The sequence below is a fragment of the Pteropus vampyrus genome, unplaced genomic scaffold (genome assembly GCF_000151845.1).
Source record: "Pteropus vampyrus isolate Shadow unplaced genomic scaffold, Pvam_2.0 Scaffold31, whole genome shotgun sequence".
Lineage (NCBI taxonomy): Eukaryota > Metazoa > Chordata > Mammalia > Chiroptera > Pteropodidae > Pteropus > Pteropus vampyrus.
Window position 1 is genome coordinate 9,941,995 of NW_011888812.1, and position 27,670 is coordinate 9,969,664.

The 27,670-nt window shown below is 40.1% G+C and overlaps 1 protein-coding gene across 9 annotated transcripts in view; it reads right to left on the reverse strand.

Moving 5' to 3' along the window:
* Positions 1 to 27,670, reverse strand: part of AMBRA1 (autophagy and beclin 1 regulator 1) — a 147,658-nt gene that overhangs the window by 62,150 nt on the left and 57,838 nt on the right. For 7 of the 9 annotated variants that reach the window (XM_023528723.1, XM_011356918.2, XM_011356915.2 and 4 more), the window contains 3 exons: positions 27,464 to 27,643; positions 16,853 to 16,933; positions 16,326 to 16,426 (listed from right to left, as the gene is read on the reverse strand). In XM_023528723.1, the coding sequence (XP_023384491.1) occupies positions 16,326 to 16,426; positions 16,853 to 16,933; positions 27,464 to 27,643 (362 nt within the window). The remainder of the gene's footprint in view (positions 1 to 16,325; positions 16,427 to 16,852; positions 16,934 to 27,463; positions 27,644 to 27,670) is intronic. The other 2 variants (XM_023528727.1, XM_023528725.1) reach the window with 1 other exon arrangement.

The following is a 27,670-nucleotide window of genomic DNA, read 5'->3' on the forward strand; positions in this document are numbered from 1 at the left end:
CTAACTTCTCACATGCTTAGGAAACACATGCATTCTGTGAACCAGCTCTTACCTCTCACTCCTACCAACCTGTATTCTACTTTAGAACCCAGTGTGAGACTTCCTCGGCCCCAAAGTCAACCTGATATTGCAATAACAATTGTAGCAAAAGTGCATTTTGTGCATTGATCAAAACTTGGTGGCACACCAGTGTGCTAGGTTATGCAAGGAAAGTCAGCCTGCCTTCTGGAAAGCAAAGTTGCCACCTCGACTAAGAAGTCAACTTGAATTTAGTGGTTAATTAATACTTTAATGCAACATAACCAGGAAATAAGCAATTGACGAGCAGCGCCAAAGGCATTCATTAAGGACTACATCCTCCTGTATCACATCAGAATGACAGCCTCTGTGATAGCCAGGAGGAGAAAACTGACTTCATCTAAGGAAGCCAAGCTGGAAAGACAGTGTACCTCCCCAAAAAAAGTTTGTTGAGGAAAAGAAGGCTGTTTAAGTCTGGTTTGAGTGGTAGAAACTTTACTTTGGGTGTGGTTAAGAGACACAAGGAAAACTAGAGAAGCCATAACTTGCATTTTTGTAATAATATCCATTTCTCTGAATGGGTAAGCATTCCATTGACATCTTTAGGTAAAGCCTTGTAATAGAACAAAGTTAATTATTTTCCTGTTACTTGTGAAGAAAATTGTGATAGAGTGATGTAATGATCAAGGGTAAGGAATCAGATAAAATCTAGAATTTCTGGATACAGAAGAATAATAGTAATTCAAATTACTGAAAAGGTAGAAAAATATTAATTGAGCCTGGAAAGTCTTAGTAAAGTTGACTTAATTTTTTCCGTTAAAAATTCTGAGCACTTAGCGTAGAACCTAGCACACAGAAGTATATACCATTAAATTTATTACACACGAACTTGAAAATAGGACTAATATTATCCAATTGAACAGCAATGAATATAGTAGTAAAATCGGTCAGTTTTGGTATTTTTCCTGATTGAGTAATTTCATAGTGAAGTTAGTAAATATTAGAACTGCTGAGGGAAATAGTTTCCAATGAATCAGGGAATAAATGTACAAATAATTGTTCTGAGGTATCAGATCGATATGAACAGAATACATTAATGCACTTCTCAAATACAAAGAATTTCTACCCCAAATTCTACCCTTTGAACAGAATACATTAATGCACTTCTCAAATACAAAGAATTTCTACCCCAAATTCTACCCTTTGTTCTAACGCAGCTATACTGTCTATTGGACTGAAGGGGGAAAAAATCTACAAAGGATTAATATTCATTCTAGATTTTTTCCTATGGCTAGCAGATAGGATTAGGCTCAAGAAGAGAAATACAGTACTGGTTTATGGGGGACATCTAACTGCTATGTACCTTCTCCTAAGGAGAAGCTGAACATGGTCTTTAGAGCCAGAAAGATGAAATGGGCAAGTCAAAAAGGTCAAAAGAGAAGTAACACAGCATATAGTTGAGAAATGGAAATTTTGAAGCTTGAGAAGGTCCGTAGACATCCACAGCATGATGAGGACGACTACACTATGTTCCCGTACGATCACCCTGAGTACCTGGGGAGGAGAAAATAAGTGGGGTAGATTGAACAAATTTTTAAATGGAAAAAAAGGCTTATTAACAGCAAAACATTAAATAAAGAAATGAACAAATATATAAACAAAAATGAAAATCTTTTAGGCCCTTTTGGAAGTGGAATAGTAACCCAACTAACTTTCGACCCTAGTCAATCTAGCTGGGAGGCTGCCTCCAGGGCCCAATGGTACATATAATTTGGAGTGCGAAGGATTAATCATGATTAAAAGAAGAGTTCAAATCTTTGGTTTCTTGCAAGAAAGCAGCTATGGGTGACTCCTTGGTATTTCCTGATATTCAACATTTAAGAACATCGAAGTCAAAGTCAAAGGAGACAATAAGCAAAACAGGCAAAGTTTAATGTCCTAAGGTGAAAAAAGAAGAGAGGCAAACATTTCTTTGGGAAGTAGACTGGACCTTAATCTCACTTTTATTAGTTTACAGTAGTCTTTGAGTTGATGCACAGAAAAGAAACCCCTTCCATCACAGACTGCCCAATAGAGAAAAGAAATGAGGAGCTCTGAGGATAATTCAATTTGTCAAAATTAGAAGGTCTAAGGACTCAGAAGTCTAACATTTTCCATTAGAGACAGGGCCCCTGAGGCCATTCTACTTTGATAGTTTCAGCTATACTCCTCACATAAAAGTTATGAGTCATGTAAAATTGTAAAATGTCAAAGTGTCAAATTGTAACCAACACTGCTTAGCTCTTGATATAAGAATTCCATAATTTCTTACCATATACTTAGCACTTTCACTTTAAGGTCTCAGATTTGGAGAGAGGTAGAATAGAAAACGATGGCATTCAAAATAAAGGCAAAGAGAGCAGACATATTTAAATTAAGGCTATCCCAAAATACCAAGACTAAGATTATTTTTTAAGGCTTTCTAAACTCTAACACCTTCTCTTTTAGTGTCAGAAAAGAGCGCTGTCTCTCTCCACAGCTGTGTGAGGCTTTCAGACAAAAGTCCCTCTCCCACGTAGGAGAGACACTAGTAACACAAAAGAAATGCAGGCAACTCCATTTGGTGCCGGAAAACAAAGAACAATAAGTCCATGCTAACTGAAACTAAAACACAGGGTACCTGGAAATAATGGTAGAAAGGGACAAAAAGTATACATGAAGTCGAGGGAAATAAAAGCCAGTTAGCCTTTCCTTGGAAAATCTTAAATTTTTATGGCAATTCCTCTGTTACTTCCACCCAGGGGCAGCTTAAGAAATTCCATAAATGAATCACAGGGCTGGTAGTTTAATGGGTGGCTATGGGGACAGGTTAGATCTTGAAGCTGCCAGCAGAACAAGTTCACGGTTTTCATTTCAATGGTATGATTTTAGGGGTGGCTTGGGCTGGATAATAGTGGCAGAGAGGTATCCAAATATTCCCAAGCTCCCCCTTGGTTGGTGCTGGTTGCTTCTACCCCACAGGACCTTCAAATTCTTCTTAGGTAAGACAAAAATTAGAAGAGCTGAAAACTTCTTCAGAGCAGGTGTCCTAAGCTGTCCCTGTGGTCTCTCCATCTAGAGCATGGGAGAGACGAAACTGGGCATTCGGAAACAACGTATTTCAGCTTTGCATTGGTATCTTCCGTTGTAATTAGTTTATCTACTAAGCAATATGACACTTTACCGCTTTTCCCCAGTTAACTCACTTCAGCAGAATCAATGAAAATATTTAGACCAAGAACCACTTTGTGGCTTTTATAAGCTCTCAATTGCTCTTATGGTAGCTGTACTCACTTTGCCTTAAAGAATGTCAAGTTCAAATTCTGTGACCCATGATAGATAAAGGTAAATGGAGGAGGGGAAGGGGCACCAAGGAGTTAAAGCAGAAGAAAGGAAGGATATTGGCTGAATCTCATCACCACAGACTCTAACCTCTTATCAAGCAATAAAAGATGAGCACTAGTTTTATTTGGGGATATTCTCTGCCTCTTTAAACAGTCTGTGCATTTCCATTCTCAGTACCATTCTTCCTTCCCAAAGCACACCACTGCTCCACCTCCTCTTCTGAGTGGACTCTACATTTCCCCCATCCCAGATTCAGCTGAGTGTGTGACTTCCCTTCACTTTCTAGTAGCAAACATGGCCACACACACAAACACACATTTTAAGATATGGCAGCAGCTCCCTTCTCGCCTCACGGTCATTTCATGAATCTTGACTAAGCTTCAAGGCAATGCAGAGATGTTTAATAAGCACACGAACACAGTGGGTGCCCTGTTGAGTTGGATAATAAAGTTCTTGTCAAAGCCAGCTTAAATCTCCAGTGACAAGTATGCATCTTCCTTGTACAGAAGTTATCATATTTTGACTACAACTGCCCAGTGCAAAATCCAGGGCTCACGAACAGCAGAACCTGTATCCCACCAGTCATTGAGATGGCTCTGAAAGAATATCAAAGAAGTACTAAAATGATGAATACTAAATTTGTCTCTATGTGCCCTGAGGCCCAATCCATGCATTCACATGTGAAGCTCATAAAATAGTTTTTAACCAACCTCATCACCAAGGCCAAGCAAAAGCGAAATCCCATGCTTGAGAAGGACTGAACTCTAGCTTCTCCCAACCACTGGTATAAGAAATCACAATGTGCCACAGTGATTTGGACACACAAAGACCCATTGACTTCGTTATCAGAAACTTTTCTTCCAAACTGCTTTTGTTAAAGGAGCTGTGGATTTTAAATGATGCTGTGGGCACAGGTTCACTTACAGCCCATTTAGTAAGTGCTCGCACAGTTAATTCTGTCAGTCTTACTCCTACACAGAAATAAATGTGGCCCCAAGGGGCCCAACCACCCACAGAGCTCTTTTGCACATCTTTTTACCTTCCAGCACACAGAAATAGTGGGATATATCCCAGAAAACACCTAGAGAAAGAGAAAAGGTAGTTCTCTGAAACACTGTGTCTACAAAACCAGGATCTAGCTTCCTAGTTGGATATAATTTCTAAATGCATATCTTTCTGAATAATCCTAATAATGATCTAAACTGTTTCTCTTAAGTTCCAAATCTATATAGATCTATATCCCTTGGTGTGCTGAAAATTTCCTTTCATGTATACATAAGGACACTTAGAATTTGTTTAGAGTGAACTACCCAGCTGGCTACCCCAGATCTCAAAAATCTACTTAGTTATGATATAAGCGTAGACTTGAAAAGTGCTTGTGCACTGGGGCCTGACCTCCTTTGTGCCTCTTTGGAACTCTAAGATACTATGTGAAGAAGCACGAGTTAGCTTACTGGTGAACAGAAAGAAAACAGACAAGTCATCCTAGTTGAGGCCAATCACCCTTCCAACTGCTAGATATGTGAGTGAAGCCATTCATGTTAGTTTCCTATAGCTACCATAACAAATTACCACAAACTTAGTGGCTTAACATAAATCTACTAGCTTTTAGTTCTGCAGGTCAGAAGTCCAACATGGGCCTTGAGGCTAAAATCAAGATGGTGGCAAGGCTGTATTCCTTTCTAGAGACTCAAGAGGAGAATCTGTTTCTGGCTAGCTATTAGCTGAGGGCCATCCATTCCCATCTTCTATCACTCCATCTCTCTGACCCTTCTGCCTTTCTCTTCTATTTTTAAAGGCTCATATGATTAGATTGAGTCCACCCAGATTAATTCAGGCTGATCTCCCGATCTCATAATCTGTAACCTTAATCACATCTGCAAAGTTCCTTTTTCAACATAAAGTAACATATTCAAAGGTTGCAGGGATTCGTGCGTGAAGATCTTTGGCAGACCTTTATTCTGCCTACTGTTCCAATCACGACCATCCACATCCAGCCAAAACATCAACTGACCACAGAGAACAGCTGAGCTGGCCCAGATCAGATGAACTGCACATTGGACCCACAGAATTGTGAGAAACAGTAAATGCTGTTTTAAGCCAGTAAATCTGGGGGTGCTTTGGGAGGCAGCAAAAGCTCACTGATACTGTGACTAACACTACCCCACTTCCAAGGGGTCTGTGCAAACCCTCACCTTAATAATGTGGACCTTTCCCCCTTCTCTGCTCTAGTTCAACAAGCATGCCCAAGGAGCTACTGGCAGTTTTCTAATCTCTAAATCATGAAACAAAACAAATTAGTTCTATTTCTTCTTCCAGTCCATATCTAGAGATTATTGCTGAAATTTAACAAAAGTCAGCCTTTCTTTCTTGACAGAACCATAGAGGGACTTTTTCATCCATGACTGGAAGCTACATATGTGAAAACACACACACACACACACACACACACACACACACACACACACAACTATTAGTCTTGGGGAAAGATCTGAAGGAAGAGACATCTTTTGATAGAGCAAAAGCTGTTGATGGAAGATAGAAATTTCATTGTCACCCAACCATCTCTCCTCTATGCATAAAGACCAAAGAGGGCTTTGGGGGACAGCCTATAAGCAGGGGTTTCTAACCTTTCATCAGCTAAATAAATTTTCTCAAATGGGCTCTCCCTCAAATGTGCTGACACTTAAAGGTCTGGAAAACCTCAGTAAAAGGAAAATGCCAATAGCAAGTTAATGTCTTCTTGGCTCTTTTGGCTGACTTCCCTGTGCCTGGGTCCTGCCTATTAATTGAATGCTATTCGGATTCCATCTCAAAAACAAATGAGGACGGAGACCAGAGGCCTGCCTTCCCCAGACTGATAAGCGCAACACAGTGCAATTACACTCGAACAGCTTTGTTTGGAAAGTAATCACCACCCCAGCCAGCCTTCTTCCCAATGAGATGGCAACAGTGTAATTACCTCTTCAGGATTCATTGTTTGGGAATGTAATTCTTCTACAAGGCCCTCTTTCTAGGGGAAAGAAGCTGCAACAAGAATATAAGAGTATTCATAGCCCCCTCCCCAGTAGTAGTCTTGTGAGTGGAACAAATTATTTTTGTTTTCTTAAAGTAATGCCAAAAATAAAAGTAAAGCCAGAGTTTAAATTTCAGCCTCTTCTCCCAACAAGAAATCACCCATATCCTATGATGGTTCTGTTTGAAAAGTCCCAATCTAAAGCTAGACTGCTTGAGCTCCAGTTTCTATTCTATCAAGTACTAGCTGTGGTCTTGGGCAAATTACTTACCTCTTTATTCCTCAGTTTTCTCGTTTGTAAAAATGAGTAATAACAGGACATCACTGGAATGTTATGAAGAGCCAGTGAATTAGTATGTGAGAAGTACTTAGAACAGTACTTGGCCTATGGTTAAGTGCTTGTGGTTTTTTGTTTGTTTTCAGCACATTTGAAGCACCATATTTCCATAACCATGACATTTTGCAAATATGATCTAATACTAATTCATGGTCAAATCTCAGCTTGAATTACTATGTTCTTTCTTTCTACAACCCCTTTTACCAGTTTAGCATGAGTGCCAATGTCCCAGATCATTTTAAATGCTGCTATAGAACTGTCACAGTCTCTGAGCTAGGTAAAGATTCACTCTAACAGGCAGGAGTGACTGTGGATATTTCCAAGTCAGTCTTTTCATTTGTGTTACTAATGCAAGGGAAATGACAATAAAGAGATTTGTGAAATCTTGCCGTTGAGAAAATCAACAAGTATTACTAAAAGCAGCCATTGGTAATAAGGCAGATTCTGGAGAAAATTCATCTTTTCAGCCATATTTATTTATAAAGTAAATGACATATTTTCCTCATATACCGACAGGATACCCCACCTCCCTGGATAATACTCTTGTTCCTACTGGGAAGTCTGACCTTTTATCTCCTGTCCAGCTTTTCTCCTGCTCCTCTGCAGTCTAGACTAGTTAAAATTCTCTGTTTAGAAAGGAATTTTTGGCTTGTGCTTCACCAGTTATGAGTCACAAGAGTAAAAATCATGAGTTTGCCAGGCAGCCTCAAAGAATATAGCCCCACAGCTCAAGACAGGAGGGGTGAAGCTTGGCCCCTTCTACAAGGCACATGGCTGCCGTAAGTGGGGCTTCGAAAATGCCAAGGACTCATCTCAGTAGCCCTACAATATGAGGCGGTGGTTACAGGACATCAGGCTCTGGGATGACACTCAACTCCTGGCCAAAAGAAACACCCCATAGAGTCTCAACACTCCAAGAGGTCCCTGGTCACCCAACTGCGGGTGCCTCTTTCTACATCGTAGCTTATTATCAAAATATCCATGATTGCTCTGTGGCTTCCAGCTGAGTGGCGCAAGGACCCTGGGGAAGAGCTGGCCTTGTATATCAGCAGGTGTTAAGAAAAGGAAATTAACACCCACAGGTTGGCTCTACTTTGGTAGAGAGGGTGAGAGGTGCTGTCTGCCAGCTTCCATGGCATTTCCAGCCAGTTTGGAATAAATGAGGCTGCTTGAGGGCATGAAAAGCGAGAGGGAAAGAAAAGCTAATGTGAGCTCAGTTTTAAAAAGGAGGAGGTGGAGGGTTAGCATTCATACTGATCACTCAGGTAAAAACTGATGAGGCAATTGGAGCTGCCAAGAGGACTGCTCCAAGTCTTTCCAGAGTTTGTAGAAGATTTCTAATTTAAAGTGGAGATTGGCTGCTGTCTCCACTGGATAAAATGGGCTTTGACCTCACATTTGGCTTTTTCTTTCCTCACATCTCCTAAGGTAGATTTTTATATTGTTGTATCATTTGTTCCGAGGGTTGCAAAACAAGTCAAAGCACGTATTATTCATAAGCTAAGTAGAAAGAAATAAAAGGGTCCTGGCATTACAGTGGGTACATTTAGAGCAGAAGGCATCTTCAGCTGGCACCTTCAAAAGGAGCAGTATTTCTAAGGAGCACACAACCACAGGACTTAAACTCTGAGATCACTCTAGGTCTGGGGAAGCCCCGGAGTATAGAAAACCAGGGGGGTCTCAATCCAGAGATGTTAATGATAACATTTATTTTTCAGAAGGAAGAATGGGAACGAGTAGGGAATTGGTTAAGAAGTTAGAAAAAAAGGTTATAGGTCAATTTCTCCTAGGAATGAAACTCATAGCTGAGTGGACAAGAATTTGTTTACCAAGCACAAAAACTTAATGGGCTTCTATTTTCTGCTGTAGAAATGCTGTAGGGTCCTGAGCTCTCTTAGCTAGCTTTCTGTTTATGCTTCTACTTTATCATTTAGCATAATACCCACTGTCCTATATAGCTTCTACTTTATCATTTAGCATAATATCCACTGTCCTATATAGCTGTTTATGAGCATGAACAGGCTTGTTCAGTAGTTGGTAGGCTTATGGAGAGCGGAGATCATGTCCTGTTCATCTGGGTACTACCATATACCTGGCACTGAACCATGTAAACATGTAAATGCTTATCAGTCAAGATGGCTGATACACCAGCTGAGCACTCTGTAGGTATTTATTCATTCTTTCTCCATTACTAACAACTCCAGATCAAGAAGAGTTATACATCAGGGGCTCACCAGCATGAACACATCTTCAATTCCTGGTATGCGCATCCTTTTAATGTATTACCAAGTCATCTCTTCCCATTCCTCTGTGTCTGTTCTTAATAAGTTAATAAGTTAATCTAGACCAGTGGTTCTCATATTTTAAAGTGTACCAGGATCATCTAGAGACTCTTTAAAATACAAATTTCTGGGCTCCACAACCAGAGTTTCTGAGTCAGTGGGTCTGGGGTAGGGGCCAAGAATTTGCATTTATAACAAGTTCCCAAGTGATGCTGATGCTATTGGTCCGGGAACTATACTTTGAGAATCCCACGTTGCCATGGTTACATAATTGCACTTGGTCAGTGAGTATATGCTTATTTCTTTAGCACAGGTTCTGATGGGGGACAGAAGTTTTTCAAATGCAAACTCTGTGACCCCTCTATTCTTCCCACTTTGGGTGACAGGCAGGGAACGTTAGTGGACACAGTAGCTTGTCCAACTATCAATACAAGGACCTTCAGTTTACCATCTATTGGTGCCACAGAGCACAAGCTTCCAGTTTTGTTTTGTTTTGTTTTGTTTTGTTTTGTTTTGACTCACTGACCACACAGCAAAGTGGAGAAAGCCCTGCTTGGGACCCAGGAAGAGCACCACTGCCAAGGAACGCAGAGCAGTGAGAGATCAGTAAGGTTATATTCAGTGAGGAGATGGCATAACTCTAACTTACACTGGCCCCAAAAAAATTTGTAATAAAAATTATAATAATGACAATAGCTAATATCTGTTGAACACTGTGTGCCAAAATATACAAGCGTTTCACATATATTAACTCATTTAATCCTTAAAACAATCCTATGAGCTATATACTGCTCTTATGCCTGTTTTATAGGTAAAAAACCTGAGTCTCGAAAAAGATAAAATAAATTAACCAAGATTACATTGCTAGGAAGTAGCAGAGTGAGTATTTGAACCTAGATAGTCTGGCTCCAGAGCCCAAATTCTTTGCTACACTGTAAATGGCAGCTGTCCTTCTCGAGCTCCACTCACTCATGCTCACGGACCCACTCAAAAGATGAATGGGGACACATTCAGTTTATCCAAACTGTGCCAAAAGATATAAATCCTTGGTTCAAGCCCAGGTTTGAGCTGCATCCCCCTCAGCTAATCTATCAGGATTGGCAGTTAAAGTTTCAGGGGAATTATTAAATTTTTAATGGCGGGGCCAAAACAAAACATAGAAAATCAGGCCACTCCCTGGCTAGACTGTAAACTCTCTAAGAGCTTAACCATTTAATTTTTTTTATAAGACTCAAAGTAGCCTGCAAAATGCTAAGCCTTTAGAAAGTGCTGCGTACATTTCAAAGTGACAGTACAGAAAGGGTACAGGTGTAAAGCATCTGTGGGGAAAGAGTACAAGAAAATATTCGGGGAGTGGGTAGGAGGGAGACAGAAGCACAGAAAAACTTAATCACGTAATATAAAAGGGACAGAAAAATTCATTAACAAGGCCCAATATTTTCATCTAAAAAGCCCAAGAAGCACAGACAACTCAGCTTAGAAACTGGAACCAGGTTCTCAATGAGCACACCCTCTCACGAGTGGTGTGTAGTAAGAGGTACGTGGGTACAGTAAAGGACTGGGGTAGAGAGTACGTGGACGCTCCAGTGATCGGCAGACACCAAATAAGTAAAAGGCCTGGGGTGCTGTAAGGCATCTGCAAAGGCTGGGTTTTCTGGGAGGAGTGCTGCATGCATGTCTCTGTTTCCCAGGCAACCAAGCCAGCCCCTTATCGCCTTCCTTTTCATCATTGGAACAGAATGAAAAGTAACAGAGTTAATTATTAAAGCAGCACTAGTTAGTACCACTACCACTAATTGTCCATTTATCTAAGGTTTATAAACAGCCATCTTAATTGATGTTGAGTTGGAATGTGCCACTCTATTTGCCTGGCTCCTGGATAACAGAGAGATATAGAATATGCAGGTAAAGGGTCCAACACCAGAATTACTATTCATTCCTATTCATACTCATTTAATATACCATGATAGTCTTTCAATGTATTCACTACTATTCACCTTTCCCAGTTTTGCCAATACAAGTGAAGATCTGGCATGCAGTAATTAAACAATTTGTTGTATTAGAGAGCTGTGATATTAACCTCAGAAATCAGGCTGATTCCTAAAAGCCAGCAGGCCCAAGGCCCCAGATGCCCACCTAGTTGGCCAAACTAGACTAGACAGGCCTCCTAAAAGTAATTCCTTAAGGTACCAGGGAAGCAGAGAACGTTTAAAAGAGAGGTTTTAAAGAGATGAGAGGGGCAAAAGACAACCAAAAATGAAGTTAATATGGAAAAGTAAATTCCTGCAAAAAAAGGTAGCTTTTGTCTTACTTACACAGGCAACAAACAGAAGGAGGCCTGGGACATGAGATTAAATAAAGCAATAATTATAACACTGTACTGTTGGGTCTGTAACATATACATACCGACATGTATATAGATATGGATGTAACATATATGACAATAGCACAAAGAAGGGGGGAAGAATGTAGCTATAGTGGAGCAAAGTTTCTGTTTCTTACCAGCATTAAATCTGTTTAAGTCTGAAGTAGACCCTAATAAAATATAGTTTAAAATCAATAAATGAATTAAAATAGTACATTAGAAAGTAACTGCTTAATACAAAAGAATTCACTAAAGGAGGAACAGAGAAACAAAACAGACATTAACAAAGAAAACAGACAAAAACTCAACTATATCAACATTAGGTAATAAAAAAGATCTAACTATATGCTTTCTAAAAGAGACATACTTTAGAGTTAAAGATAAAAACAAGCTGAAAATAAAAGGATGGAAAAAGATATATCATGCAGTAAGAGTTGGAGTTGCTAGGCTAGTACTAAAAAAACTAGACTTAAAGACAAACAATATTACTAGAGACAGAGAGATGTTTTATAACGATAAAAAAGTTAATTCATCAGGAAGATATAACAATTATAAACATATGTACCTAACAAGGTCCCAAATTATATGAGGCAAAAACTGACAAAACTGAAGGGAGAAACAAAATTCAGCAAAAGTGACTGGAAATTTCAATGCCACACTCTCAATGATGGGTAGAACAACCAGACAGAAAATCAGCATGGATACACAAAACTTGAACAACATTATCAACCAAATAGATCTTCCTGGCATCAACAGAACACTGCACACAACTATAACAGGATACATAATCTTCTCAAGCACACAGGTAACACGCTCCAGAATACATGATATGCTGGCCATAAAACAAGTTTCAATAAATTTAAAATAACTGTTCTCAGACCACGATGAAAATAAATAAGAACAACACAAGGAAATTTGAGAAATTCACAAATGTGTGAAAACTGAAGAACACACTCCTAAGCACTCCTGGAATATACTTAATAGAGTTGCAGTAGCTTTAAATGTATGTATACCTCTTTAAGTACTGGTTCGGAATTTGGGTTGTCTAATGGGTTAAAGAAGAAATCTTAAGAGAAATTAGAATGGCTGGGCAAAAAGCCATCTCTAGCTCAGGACACTCGACCAGGCCCCAATGACCTGTGGCTAGGAGCAAGAAAATCCTGACACTTCCCATTGGTTTTAATCAAAATACTAAATTAAGTACATCAGGCCCACCATCTGCTAGGAGCAGATGCTCATTAGGATGAAAGTCAAAAAGATTAGGCAGGCCAGATAACTAATACCCAGATTCCTATCCCTCAGAAGTTTTTTGTTCTTTCAGTAATTACCAGGAAGATGTCAAATGCCAGGGCTTCTCATTTCACTTTATGAGGCCTCAAAGATGCAGATTATAAACTTAAGAACCTTTTGGCAGATACTCCCTACTTGAACTCAGGCGAAACATGGCACAGAAGACAGTACAGAGTTATTATGAGTCAGGCAGGCAGACCTGGTTTAAAGTTCCAGGCCTGCCTCTCTGTGTTATACTGGGCAAGTGACATAACTTGTCTGAAGCTCGGTTTTCTTCTCTGCAGAATGGAAATGCACCATCTACTTCACAAGGTTATTACAATGATTAAAGGAGATAATGTATGGGAAAACTCTTAGGACAATACCTGGCTCAGTCAATAAACTTCATTTCCTTATCAGTTGCTTCTCTATCATCAGAGCTAGAGCTGTCTGCTAAAAAGTCAGCAGGGGGAGCTCCTCAGACTTCTGCATGTTTTCCAAAAAATATACCTGGTAGAGCTGCTGTAGTTTTAAATGTATTTATACCTCTTTAAGTACAAGTTCAGAATTTGTGTTGCTGAAGAAGAGGCATGACATGGGTTGATGGGTGACTGGAGGCCATCAGAAACCTATAGAATTGTGGGGAAAGGACCAAGATAATGCAGAAGAGACGAACATTAACAACTATCAAAACACTTCTCTGTAGTAGCTTCTGTTTTCTATTATCATTCTCAGGTTCTTGTGGAAGGAAGTGGGCAGAATGGATCTTAATTTTCTGCAAATCCGTTTTTGTTGATTCAGAATGGCTTTGGCTAGGGTCCACTGGAGAATCATTTGCTACCATAGTACTGATCATGCTTTCTAAAATTATAGGTGTTCACATGCTTTGTCCCTCTAGGTCTGTCAAATTTCCATCCTTCACCCCTTCAAAAAGCCACTCACCATACAGAGTTCTGCTTTATGTTTGTAACTAAGAAGCAAACAGCAAGACTGAGGTATAGCTAATCACCTAGACTTTGAACTACAGGAAGGCAGGGATCATGTCCATCTTTTTCACTCTGTTAACCTAGAACAGTGCCTGGCACATAGCTGCAGAACAAATATCTGCTGAACGTAATTGCTGAGACCATAACAACCACATTCTAATCATATAAGAGAAAAGTACCTTTCCAGGGAAATTGAGAATACTAAAAGACCAATTTGTCTTTCACTTTAAAGCCATTATTGTATCAGTTCTATTACATGATCACAAGTGTAATGAAAAGCAAAACATCTGTATCCAATAAGATTTTCATCAGCAAGCACCAATGGGTCATGAAAAGCTATGTCTAGAAGCCACTTCAAATATATGCATATTTCGTTTTATTGTGCTTCATTTATTATTCTTCACAGATGTTGCCTTTTTTTTTTTAAAAAAAAACACATTGAAGGTCAAACCCTCCACCAGCAAAAAGATTACAACTTGCTTTATTGTGGTGGTCTGGAATGGAAACTGCAATATCTCCGAGATATGCATGTCTGTAGAGCAACTAAAACAAGTAAGAAAAACTCTGAAGATCAGCCAAGTTCCCTGGGAGCTCTTTCCCTCTTCCAGATTAAGGTCCTGGAAGGAGAATGCTATTTTTGATGCTTTGTCCTTTAAAATAACCATGAGGAGGCAGACTAGGAAGCTTTGGAATCCCACTGCCTAGTTCAGTTCTGGCTCCTCTACTTCTAGCTGCATTACTCTACGCAAGTTAGCCTTCTGGACTTCAGTTTCCTCCACTGTTAATTAGATAACAGCATCCATCTCATAGGATTACAGGGAGAAAGGAATGAAATGACTGGGAAAAGCACTTAAAACACTCTCTAGTACATGACAAGTGCTCAGTAAATGTTAGGCTTACTTTTTGGTTGCTGTTACTGTTATTATTATTTTTTGGTCTTTTCTCAAGAGAAGGAAAAAATAAGACAACTAGGAACAGAAAATGGAGGGACAGCCAAATATCTACAAATGATAAAGGCTTTTAAGAAAAGACCAATGGGCACTCTATGACATGTATCTTGAGAAAATGGGAGAAACTAGTTTAATTGTGAAGGGGAACCATCTGCTAATCTAACTTGAGTGAGATCCTTGAGAGTCTAGATTTCCCTCCCTTCGTGGCACTTTGTAACCTTTGTTAGACAACTTTTCTCAGTAGATTTCATAACTGTAAACGACTGCCTGCTGGAACCCCTATATTCAAAGGTACCCATAAGTGAAATTGAGTCATTTGGGGTCAGACCTCTAGGCATAAAGTAGGGAACAGGAAATGGAGGTAAAGTTATTAAATCAGAGGGAAAAAAACAACATATAGCTGTTCCAAAAAGGCTAAATGCCAAGAATCAGATTTTCCAGCAGCAGAGGAGCAGGAGGTGCTGTGTGGGGTGGTGGAGGCAGATGTCTAGAACAAAGAAGGGTGGAGAAGAGTTCTGTAGTACTGCCTGGCAGCAAGTGATTATCTGCCAGTGAGGAGCTTCCACACGCTATCAGCCAAGCCACACGGAAGCGCCAAGCAAGGAAAAGCACAGAGCCATGGGGCCTGTTTACTAACTCAGGCCAGAGCCCTCCTCAGATATGGTTGTCAGGAGACCATGCTCCCCAGCCAAGTCTGGGCCTATGAAGTCCTGGTGTCCAACAGAAAAACCACTGAGGTTTCTGTGATTTCTTGGCCTGATGTTGGGTCAAGGACACTATTACTTAGGGGATGCCACATCTCATGGCCCACCAGCTGTCACAGTAGCTTGGTTAGAAGTCCTGTTCTCCCCCCTGATAGAGCCACTGCCTCACACAGATCCCTCTTTACCTTTATCCACTTTAATCATCACAAGGCCCAGATTTTCTAAAACACAATTTCATTTTTAAAATTTTCAATAAAGATGCTTATTAAAGATACACTTATTGATTTTTATACCTTTGATGCCTTCACATACATAAATTTACAAGTTGGCAGTGGAGGTGAGAGGAAGAGAGGAAAAGAGTGTGATGGGGAAACCTTTGTAAAAAAAAAAAATAGAATTCTGCTTTGTTACCACCTTTAGAGCTTGCCCAGAAGCAGCGGCACACACTCAAAGCCTGGTCACGTCATGCACCTTAGCCCCAAAACGCTGGCCATGAAGCTATTCAGCCACCAAAAAAATGCCTTAGCTGGGCTTTTCCAGCCCATTTTTTGTTCTGTGGAGATTTCTGAGCCAGCTCTATGGATCTCTTCTCCTTCCTTGGAAGATTCCGCAGTGCCTGGAAACTCCATGTGCTGCCAGCAGCAAAGGGTAGGAGAGGTGTGCATTAAACTCCTAATTAAATCACAGGATCTGGCTCATGACTATCTCACCAACTGAAACATGAACAAGACACCTTTATCATTCAATTAAAAGCATAGCCAGAATCTAATTGTTGGATTAAAAAACAAATGATTTAAACAACACCACCGACAAAATTTTAAGATGTCTGAAATAAGTGGGAATGGGCAAGAAAAACACCATTCTGCAATCCTGCAGTTTCCTGCCTTGAAGTAAGGAACTGAGTACAAGATTTCAAAAAAGAATTTTCAGCCAGATGCCAAGATGTCATCACATCAACATAGGTAAAGGAGGGACAAGCTTTCTCTGGTTTCCTGCCCCTTTAAATTTTCAAAATCCAAAGAAACATTTCCTTACCTGCCAGGACCCTGTTAACAGAAGAGTGAGTAGCCAAGCCAGGCTGTCCACGTTCATGGAAAATTCCAGCATAAGGCAAGTACTCGGGCAGCAAGAAACGCCTATAAGAAGGAATCACGTGTGAAAAGCCTATTAAAGATGACCTTAAAATAAGGGAGATATATTATGAATCTACCCTCTAGAATCAAGGCTAGGGGACTCACAGATGCCCAGAGTGGAATAAAAATTCCTATGATTTGTCCTTTCACAGATTTGTACCTCCTTTCCAGTTTTTCTTCTGAGGTTTCCCAGGACTCCTATAATTGAATAAGATGCTCCCAGTGCTACTACTATTCTATCTCCTTTTATTGTGGCCAATCATCTCCCATTGAGTCTTTCAGTGTCAGGGCTGGACTGTAGATTCATTAGGAAATAATTCCAGATATGGAAAATCCAAAGAGCAGAAAGTGGGTTTAAAAACTAAATCCCAAGTTCTCATGAAAGCTCCCTTATACGTCTCTCTTTAAAGCTAACTACCCAGTTCTTACCTTGGGACAAAGCGTCCAAGCGAAGGTGCAGACATCCGGGCATTGCGTGGAGCTCGGTGCCTGGATCTGTCACCATTGTCCCTAGAGAAAATAAAAAGACTGCATATAAGAGAGTCACTAAAGCAGAATCAGCCACCGGCCCAAAAAGACAAATATCTCCCAAATTAAACTCCTTCACTTAGGAGAAGACCCCACAGAAACCAGTGATCCGGTTGCTTACTGATTTGGCTGGCACATTCATACACAGCATTTCTGGGGTACCTCAACTAAAAGATTCATAAGCATCTATGAACAGTTCAGCAAGGAGGAAGGGTTTCCTTGAGTTAATGTGGTCTCTGAGCTCTGCAGGTTCTGAAATTGAAGCCTGCTTTAGAATCTAAGGGATATATGTATATATAAACTTATATATATAAGAAATGTGTGTGTGTGTGTGTGTGTGTGTGTGTGTGTGTGTGTGTGTGTGTGTGTGTGTGTATAAACTTTTTTCTAGATTGAAAGACAGAGAAACTTGTGCTTTTGGGGATCTTGAAGGAAGAAAAATCCCCCCATCAATTTAATCTGGTTATCTTTCACTGAATCTGTTTAGGTCCTTAGTGTGAAAAAAATCATTAATAAGTGAAAGTAAAAGCAAAACCCTAAGCAGTCCCTTCTTTTAAAGACTGAAAAATTGACAACGATGAAGAATATCAGACAATGCAAACCTGTCAGGTCAGTTGAGCAAAAAGAAAAAAGTCTAGGTTTTTTTTATGGTCTGTAATAATCATCATTTATTAAATATCTACTAAGTTCTAATACAAAAGTTATTAATATGTTATCCCATTTAATACTTCTTCCTATCCCATGAGGTTTTATTATCTGTTTTACAAATAAGGAAACTAAGAACCAGAGAGGCAAGTGCCCGAGGTCACACAAATATAAGTGGTTGAGGCAGGATTCAAGGAAGCTCTGACTCTGAAGTTCTTGCTCTTTGCAGTACACTTCACTGCTTCCTACAAGAAAAGAGGACAGACTTCACATGGCTTAGTTTCCACAGCATTAAAAGAATAACAAGCCAAAGGGCACTGGCTGGACAGAGAGCAGTTAATTGGCTGCTTATCCAACTCCACAAAATAAATGAGCCTTGGAGAGCTTGATTTGGGATATTTTCTGAATTCTCCCTTTGGATTATCTACAACTTAATGAGATAATCTTCAAACCTGCTCTGGAACCAAAATTAAGACAATACTTTGGCTTTCAAATGAACCACTGGGAGCTTTAGAAGCCAAAATGAAAGCCTAGGGAGGTTTTTATATCTTGGTGGAAACGAATGCTGAACATTTAGAGATAAATCAATACCAGGGATATTGGAAGCTGATCCATTAAAAGTCAGTACTTGGTTTTTATTTTCCCCAAAGAGAAAGCATACTATTGTTTTCCTTAACGTATCCTAGTCCTTTGACTTGAAACTCTACAGATAAAGGGAGGCAAGGAAAGAGAGAGATAAGACCATATAGAAAGCAAAAAAGAGATTAAAAAGATCAACGAGATCAGAAGTTCCCAACCAGTACATTGCAGCTCTGGGGAGCCCACATATGATTATAAGGTAGCCACACGTACACAAGGAACAGCTGAATATCAAACAATAAAATAGCTCTCAAATTATTTTTCAAATACATTTAGAGTCAAGTTGTGATCAAAGTACCAATTCATTTAAAGTACAAGTGAATTCACAATAGCTTTTCATAATAGCATAATTTACTTATCAATGAGCACTAAAAGTACAACTAATTATCACGAGAGGAGTCAGAAAATGTTTTGAAGTTAAAAAGGGTCCTAAGCCTTAAAAAAGTTGAAAACTAAGTTACTGAAAGAAGTATCATGGGACAAATCCGATGACTTTATTCTATAGCTGTGAGAAAGAGCTGGCTTTCCTAGAATCACATTGTGGAGCTGACAATTACTTCTCCAAGTAATTGGAGAGGTCCAAAGACCTCTCTCCCTCTGGACAACAGACAGTACTCTCTCTGGTGTTAGCAGAGCAGAGAAGGAGAAACTAGTGCCCAAACAGGAGCTTGGTGAAACGACACTAGAAGACAACTTAGAAAAATGGACAAACAATCAGTGAACTTCTTTCTGATTAAGCTTCTCCCACCATTAAAAACAAGGGGATGGGGATTAAAACATGGCCAGAGATAACAGCTTTATAGTATTTAGAGATCACTGAAGGATATATACACACATATATATGAAAATAAGAATGAGATCTGCTGGCTCAGATAAAAGCAATGTCTCAGACAATTATGTTAGATATTATAAAAGAGGCAATATATTCAGTGATTGGATATGTATTTTCTGATCCTCAGCTTAACATCTTAACTAATGATGGGGAAGTAGGAGCTAAACAGCATCTCAATAAAATGTACAGACTTTCAAATTGAAAGTGTTGAAAACCCTAGCAAAGACGATATGACAGAATGGGACCCAGAATGATTAGAAAAAAAAATGAGAAACATGGTGAACACATAAGTGAGATGCTCCTATGGGGAGACGAAAACAAAGACATCTAGGAGAAAACAGCCTATAACAAAAACAGCTCAAACATTTAGTAACCAGGAAAACCCTTGAAAACAGGAATGGATAAGATGGCAAAGGTCAGAATGTCCAACCAAAGGGCAAATTAGGCAAGAAGGTAGAAAGAGGTCTTGGGTTTTTGTGCTAGTGCAAAAATTCTGACTAAAGACACAGCTCCAATACCTAGAGGTGAAAAGACCAAATAATGACTTTAGATTCTATAGTCTAGAAAGAGGAGAGGATTCAGAAATAATGAGTTGAGTTGGGGAAACGAATTTCAACGCCAAGGATATCTGTGGGGACGGTGGGTAGAAGAGAAGGGAGAGGAATATTGGTAAGAGTTCCAAGAAAAGAGTAAAAGAATTAAAAGTACTTAAATTAATGTTTAAAAAAACTACACAGACTCTGCCACTCACTTCAGTGTTGATACAAGATCAACATGAAGCAAGTCTCCATGAGATAAAGGAGCAAAATTAGTCAGGTAGAGACTGAATATGGGTGAATGGGAAGATGTTTGCCAGATGAACAGTGGGAGAAAGGCAGACCCAGAGAGGGTTTATCTTAGGAATAATGGAAGGTGCTAAATATTGCAGCCTAACATAGCGCATGCCTTTTTCAAGGGGGCGCCCAAAAAATAAAACCAGTAAAGACAGCAGTATGCAAAATGCTGGTACTGCTCCTCCATCACAGGAAAACTCTTTCTCACCAGAATACTTTTCAGGGAAACACCAGAGAAATCCTCATCAGTTTCATCAGCCAGAAGCTGCCTTTAAGCCAGCAGGATAGATGCTAGTTGAGTTATTAATGGCTTTCCCAGTTGTTGAACTCTGTGCATCTCTGATTAACTCTCAGAGGGGTATTTGGGAAGGAGAGAGAGAGAAAAAAATAAGATTTTCTTGTAAAAGATTTTATAAAGAAAAAACATCCTTCAAACAATCAAGCAACTAAGACAAGTGCCGAACACCAGAAAATACATCTCTGGAACAAGGGAGAAACACAGCAGCAACTCTTGCTAAATGCCTGGGATTAATTGCTTCACAGAGAGGCTGTAATTTAAAGGAATGAAAAATATACCTACAGACTGCTGTCTCAGTCCTGACCAGACAGTCAGGTTGTCATTACTCCTCAGTGACAAATGGCTCTGAGTCGGGCCTTTATAAATGAAGCTCATGTAGCAAAGAGCTCAAAGGCCACTGTCCTCTTGACAATACACAATTGGCTCTGCTGAAAATTAGAATATTAAAAACATACTTGTTCCCCTATGCTCTTCTAGTTTCTACTCAGTCTCCAGACAACAGAAGGCTTAGTGGTATTCCTGTCCCCAGATGGCACAGTGATCTTGGCCAAGTCCTTTCCTTAATCAGGTGCTGTTAGGAACTGACACCTCAGCCTCTACTGCCAAGGATTGTGCATACATTTAAAGGCTTAGATTTCTGGGAGAAAGGCACAGGCCCACCTGAAAACAACTAACAGCATAAGTCTGTTGGAATTGCAGAGCCTTTTTCTCCAAGAAATAGTGATATAACAGATAATTCCCATCTACAATTCCTCTCTTCGTTTATTCTACCTTTAATTTCATCTGCATACATTATGAAAATCCATATTCCTACTGTGCATTTTATTTAAAAAAAAATATATATATATATACAGTATATCTGATTATGTCCCCTTTTCCCCTTCTCCCTTCCTGGCTGTTTAATTCTCTTCTGCATTCCTCCTGATAAATATTCATATGTATTTTACTTGCCCAGAAAGAGTACTAATTCTAAAGTTGCTGAGCAATATTATATATACTTCTATGCAACAGGCTCAAAATCCTCAGTAAAGAGCTAGAACTCAGGTAGGCATATATTGTATGAGTATTTTGGGGCTCTACAGGTACCAGATATCTGATTTCTAGTCCTCAGAAATCTCCTCACTTTCCTGAGACTTTTCATTATTCTACCTTTGCTGAATACAAGGAAAATTCTCCTCTGGTAGTTAGCTCTAACAAAGATCCAAGAACTTTAAGGCTAAAAGAAACTTCAGATTACTTAATGTCATTCTACAGATCAGACATTGAGGCCTAAGGTGGGAAAGGGACTTGCCCAAGGACAAATAACAAATCACAGGCTCAACCAAAACTAGAACTCAGGGCTATTCCCTAGACAATAGTTGTCAGGTTGTGGGGGCCAGGAGGCATTGACAAATGACTCCAGTTCCAATCACTGCCGTTCTGGGACTCACTTGCTATTTTATAAACTCAGTTTAAAACTGGTCTCAGTAAGAGTAAAAAAGAACTTGGCACATTTTATTTGGAGAAATAGGAAGTGAGACGGCTGAGCTCATTCCCCCAGGAGCATTCACAAACAGGCCCCACTCTTAGAGAACACCAAGGCCTCTTACACACCATACTTAACATTCAGTCCTTGTATGTTCTCACCTGTGTTTCACCCATGGCTTTCTAACTGGTCTTGCTGCATCTACATACTTGCCACTTTAGGTCACCCTAATCAGTGCTGTCAGTTAGCCTAAACTACATATTGAATAATGGCCACCCTCAGATAAAAATAAAGGTAAAACTTCTCAGCCAGGCATTCCAGGCCCGCCACAATTCAAGCCTTTCCGATCTTCTCTCTCTCATATTACAAACAACAAACACCCCATAGCTCCAGCCACAGATCTATGCAGGGTTCTCAAATAAACCTTGTAAATCTCCTGTCTCTGGGCTTTTACATAAGCTACTCATTTTTGCTAGAACCTCCTTTCCTAACCTCAACCTCCACATCAATTCATTCAAGTCTATGTAGTCTTCACACCCATGTGAAATCCGCAAAGCTTTTTTCCATCTCCACAAATACTCTCCCTTCATACATGCTGTCCAGTACTTCAGTGGTACCTTATAACAGTCTATCTTGAAAGATATTTATGTAAAAACCTGATCATGTTATTCTATAGCTTAAAACTCTTCAATGACTCCTTCTTATCTATGGGATAAAGTTTACCTCCTATGCAAGGCACACTAGACTATCAAAGATCAGGTGCCACTTTAGCTCACAGGGCACATCTCCTGCCACATATCTTGGACCTTATAGTCTAGCCATGCTTATCAACAAGGGAATTCTTGAAATATTCCATGCTGTTTCATGTTTCTATGACTGTGCATTTATTTGCTTTTCTCCAAAGTATATCTAGAAGAAAGGTCCTATTTTAAGATGTAAACCTTTCTCTATTATAAGCCCACCCTGTAAAAATCAATCACCACAAAAATCAAATAAGCAAAATTATATAAAACCATTTGGTAAAAACGAAGGGAACAGTTTCTTATCTCATCTCACTCTAAGAACTACTTCTATATAACACCGCCACTCAGCAAATGTAGTTGGATGCCTGACTCTTGACTGCTTTGGCAGATCCTAGTATATAAAGAGAACAGTAACTTTACAGTGTGTTTCCTTAAGAGTTTCTTTCTTTCTTTCTTTTCAGAGACATTTATTAATTGAATGAGTACCTTCTTTATGCCAGCCACTTTAGGTGCTGGGCTTACAGTAGTAACAAAACAGTCACCATCCTGGCACAACCTTAAGAGTTTCTCTCGCACCTCTAATGATAAAGAGTCTATGGTTTGTAAGTCAAAGGAAGAGACAAAAGCAACTCCATTTCAAAACAAAGTAGACACGTCTCCCTCTGAAGATTCACCCTTACTTTTCTTGGCTACACGTTACAAATCTGCTTTTAGAAGTCACTGACTCCCACAGGCGTCCTGGAAATTCTGGGCACAGAAGAGAGAGTAGCAGCAAGCGCCACCAAAGACATGTGGCTTCACTCCACTGGAATTTCTAGCCATGAGAACCTGAAGCAAGTACGAGTCTCACAAAGCTGTTGGATTTCGTTGATAGGTGACAGCAGTACTATTACCTGGTTTATAACTATTTTCTTTGCCATGGCTCAACTAAATTTCAGTTATGCTAAAAGGGCAGATGGAGGATATTAAACTAAAGGCAAGCAACTTTCCCTGTGCCACACCCAATCACTGGCAAAGCTGAGTGACAGCCTTCAGAACTCTCTCCTCAGCTACATCACATACCAAGAAGACCTTCTAATGACTTCCTTGCTAGAAGGTGTCTAGTGAGGGGACCATAAAAAGAGAAGCTCTAGCTGCATGATGCTCCTCTTACATGTGTATGTGATATTACATCATGCCAAACTGAGGAACGAGAGCCCATCTCAGGTACCCAGAAATGACTGTCCTACTTAAATGAAACATTTCTGCATATTAGACCACAATATAAATGTCTGAGTAAAGGGAACCAAATACAACCAGATAAATCAGAAGAATTAAAAAAAAAAGATGTATGGAAAAAGTAAAAAAAATAAAATAAAATAAAATAAAATAATAATAATAATAATAATAATAATAATAAAATAAATGTAACAGACCTAAACAAATTTCACCTTGAGGCTAAAAGACTAGAATTCTCACAAAAATATTTTTCCAAAGCACAGCCCAGTTTCACAACTGTAAATGAAGGACTTGTTCTCTTCCATGCTAGCCACAATTTTTAAGAAGTTGACTATAATTACCCAGTGGCTGATATGTGTAGTGGAAATATCTGTGACTGACCTAATCTGAAACTTCTCTAGTTCTGTCTGTCACAAGCTCAGGGTATCTTTTGCCTTGGAAGTCAGGAAGGGCAGGAACATGAACTAGAGATGATTCTGGTGTCATAATTACATTTAGAATAACAATATGTGGAAGAGGAAACAATATGTGGAAGGACAGCTGGAACAGCAGTCATAAAGTCATTTACACCGCCTCTTTTTCAAGCCTTAGCAACTACTGGGACACAGCACTTAACCTGGGCTTCATAAAAACCTCCCTCCCTCTTTCCAAAGGAATGGTAAAAATGGAAATTTTCTTTATGCTTATTTGTCATCTACATTCTAGCAGGAGGACAGCAGTGTCACAGGCAGCCACACCTTTACCCTGCTTCTGAACATCTTTATGCAAAGACAGATGCTGAGGGCTTCAGGAACCTGACAGCAGGTTTCTGGACGTCCTGTTTGTGCATTTTGACAAACACACGGAGCCTGCAGTCTCAATCCTTGCCGTAGACAGAGGTGAATGGCAGGAGAAGAGGCCTGCCTAGGAAAATGGTCATGAATCCGGACCACAAAAGAAAAGAAAATTTAATCTGATGCTGACTAACTCTTAAAGCTATCTTCCCTAGAGATAAATCTAGATAGTCTTGTTCCAGAGCAAGCTCATGGAGCAAGAGCTCAAATATGGCTGCACATCATTTATAAAGGTTTTGAAAGCTGTAAGACACTAAATATGCTTGCTCCTGTTCTCTAATCTTAGACATGTCTGATTCTGGTCAAGTGTCAGTATCCTCATTTAGAATACCACGATGGAGTAAATAAATATCTCACTGGGTTAATATAAGGATTAAAGAAGATTTTAAAATGTTTATTATATATATTAATATATTTCTATATACTACAAATATTTTGTATATTATAAATTAGTATACATATGAAAATTACAGTTGATACCTTTCATTCAGTGGATGGAAGAGAACCAAAATGAGGGGATCTGGGTAATGGCTTCCCTTCATTTTCTGGGGACTCTCTACACCTGGATGGGACAAGCTAGAGAGTGGCAAAATGATCTATCACTTAGCAAATGGAAGCGGACTAAATAAAGAGGTCAAAGTGGGGTGCCAAAGGCAGGAGCACAATGTGCTGTGAAGGTGAGGAAACCCAACGAACAGTTCCTTTAAATGGTACCCTAAGTGCATCAGAAGGATTTCAGGACATGTCTAACTTACCCGAAAAAAAAACCTATAAATTATGACTATAACATGCCTCTAACTTTCTTTCTAGCTATTAAAGCGAAGGTAAAGAACTGGGACAGAGAAATTAAAATGGACTGGCACACTCCTTAATTTCTCACTCTCTTCTTCCTTGGAGCATCTAGAAATTAAGAGAAAGGAGCAACCGCAAGGAGCATTCAGTTTACAGCGGTGGGGAGAGGGAAGGGAAGGGTGCAGAGAAAGAATGAACAGAAGGTAAAGCAACATGCTTCACCAGAAGACCTGGACTACTAATATTGAAGTGACTAATTCACAGATACTATTAAAAACAAGATTACAGTCTGCATGAGCCCATTGTTACTATCCAGAGAACAATATAAGACCCTTAGGAAAAAACAATGGTAAGTCAGTGCAGGAAAGGTAAAGGCAATGTAAATTCAGGTCGTGCTGAAGCCAGGGGGGAGGTGAGAGCACAGGTGGGCTGTGGGGAGCACAAGGAGGAGGCAGTCTGACATAGGAAAATCGAGGGGGAAGGAAGGGGAAAGGGAGGAGGTGGTAGCAAAAGAGAAGGTAAGATGAGAACAGAACATTTTAAACTAACCCAGAACTCCATTGTGAAGGACAAGTCACGAGGCAAGATACAGCTCAAAGGCACGAGTCCTGGTCCCACCACTGCAAAGAGATAACACAGCCTTCCAAACATGCAAGGAGAGGGGCTAGGCAACCTGTACCAACTCCCAGAGCTCCACAGGGTTACTGAGGCTTTTCGGCAGCACTAAGTCCTAGCAGCCTCGGCATTTACATTGAAACTGCTTCCTTGAATAGATCCCAGGGCTGAAAAAAATAGTCATATCTACAAGGGAACATATTTCACCACAGGTGTCTGTCTGGCTAAGGGAGTGGGGACTCTCTTCCCCTTCGCACCCACCTTTCCCTAGAGTGGACGAAAGGGAGAATGACGCATGCTGAGAGTCAGAGATAGAGGACCACCACCCCTGCTCCATCTGCCACATCACAATGCTTCAGGACATTCCTGCATCTCTTTCACATTTACATCTTCCTCAGACAAATGAACCTCCCATTTAGTCTTCCTTCTGCTTCCAAGTACACAGTTGCTAGTGTGTTTAAGGATCGCATCAGGAAAGCCTATTGGTACAAAGGTTGTTCCCGCCTTTTTAGTCTTCTCTGGCAAAGAGATTTCTCAAACACATCAAAAAGCTCTGTTGTACGATGGCTCCTGAGGAAATATCCATTCATCTCACGTAAGAGGAAGGCTGAGAGGAAGCAAGAACTCCTAAGATCCCAGATCTGACCAGGCTATGTCGAGATGGAGGGGGAAAAAAGGAAAATGACTGACAGGCTGTCCTATTCCAATGCTGCCAGCAAAAAAAGAAGGGGAAAAAAAAAAGACTCTTTCTCTCGCTCCTGTTTTACATGTTTGAGAATATAAAAATATAGGAATCAAAACAAGAGCCAAATGTCCAATTTGATACAAACTAGAAAAGCTCAGTTTCAGAATGAAAAGAAACACAACGAATGGCTAAAAAGGTCAGGAGCAGCAGGTAAGAGAAGGCAAAACCCAGCAGTCAGGTTGGGGAGCCTGAATTCTGGAGCCTGGGGTTGACCGTGCTCTTTTAGCTCACCCACATCACCCAACCAACCACTCCAAAGACAAGAGGAAGCAATCACTTCTCAAACCACTACATCAATTTGACAGGCAACTTTCAAAGGATCCTTACTGGGAGTGGAGGGAGAATAAGAAAGTTTAAGCAAAGGGAGTAAGACCTCAAAGGATCAGTGTGACCAAAGGTACTAAGAGAATCTGCATTTTAGGGAAATCCTAAAGTATTTTCTTTACTTTTAATATCTCTATACCTATTCTGCTTAAGAGAGAGAAAACACCAACTCTTCTGCCTCCTTGATGTTGGGAAGACAGTGCATCCGATGCATTTCCATAGTCACTGTTCATGCAAAAGGGAAATAAAAATGTTGCCTGAACAGTGGCAGCCATCTTCTCCCAGTCTGGCCTGGGGCCCAATGGGCTGTCTCCTTCCACAGGCTCCAGTGAATCAGCAATGCAACTGGCAGAGGTGGGAGTGCCCTGGGCATATTAACCCTCTGCCCCTCACCCCATCCTATTACTCGTAAATAATAACTGAAGGGTTTGAAGCAAGAATGTCAATCACTGCTGCTCAAACAGAGGCCACTTCGGAAGCACTCGCAGCTTGGGAGGAGAGGGAAGACAGCAAGCTGAGTGTGTACTTACTCGAAGTCCTCAAATTCCAAGTCGGTTCCCTCTACTGATGGACCCTGGTTGTCTGAGGAAGAGGAGGAGGTGGAAGAACGAAGACGGTTCTGTTGGTAGCGCATGGAGCGCTGGCGAATACTGTCTCTCCGTGAGAGATACTGGATCATCCTCTGGGCGTAGTATGCAGCAGGAGATAATCTGAGAGAGACAGAGATGGACAAACAC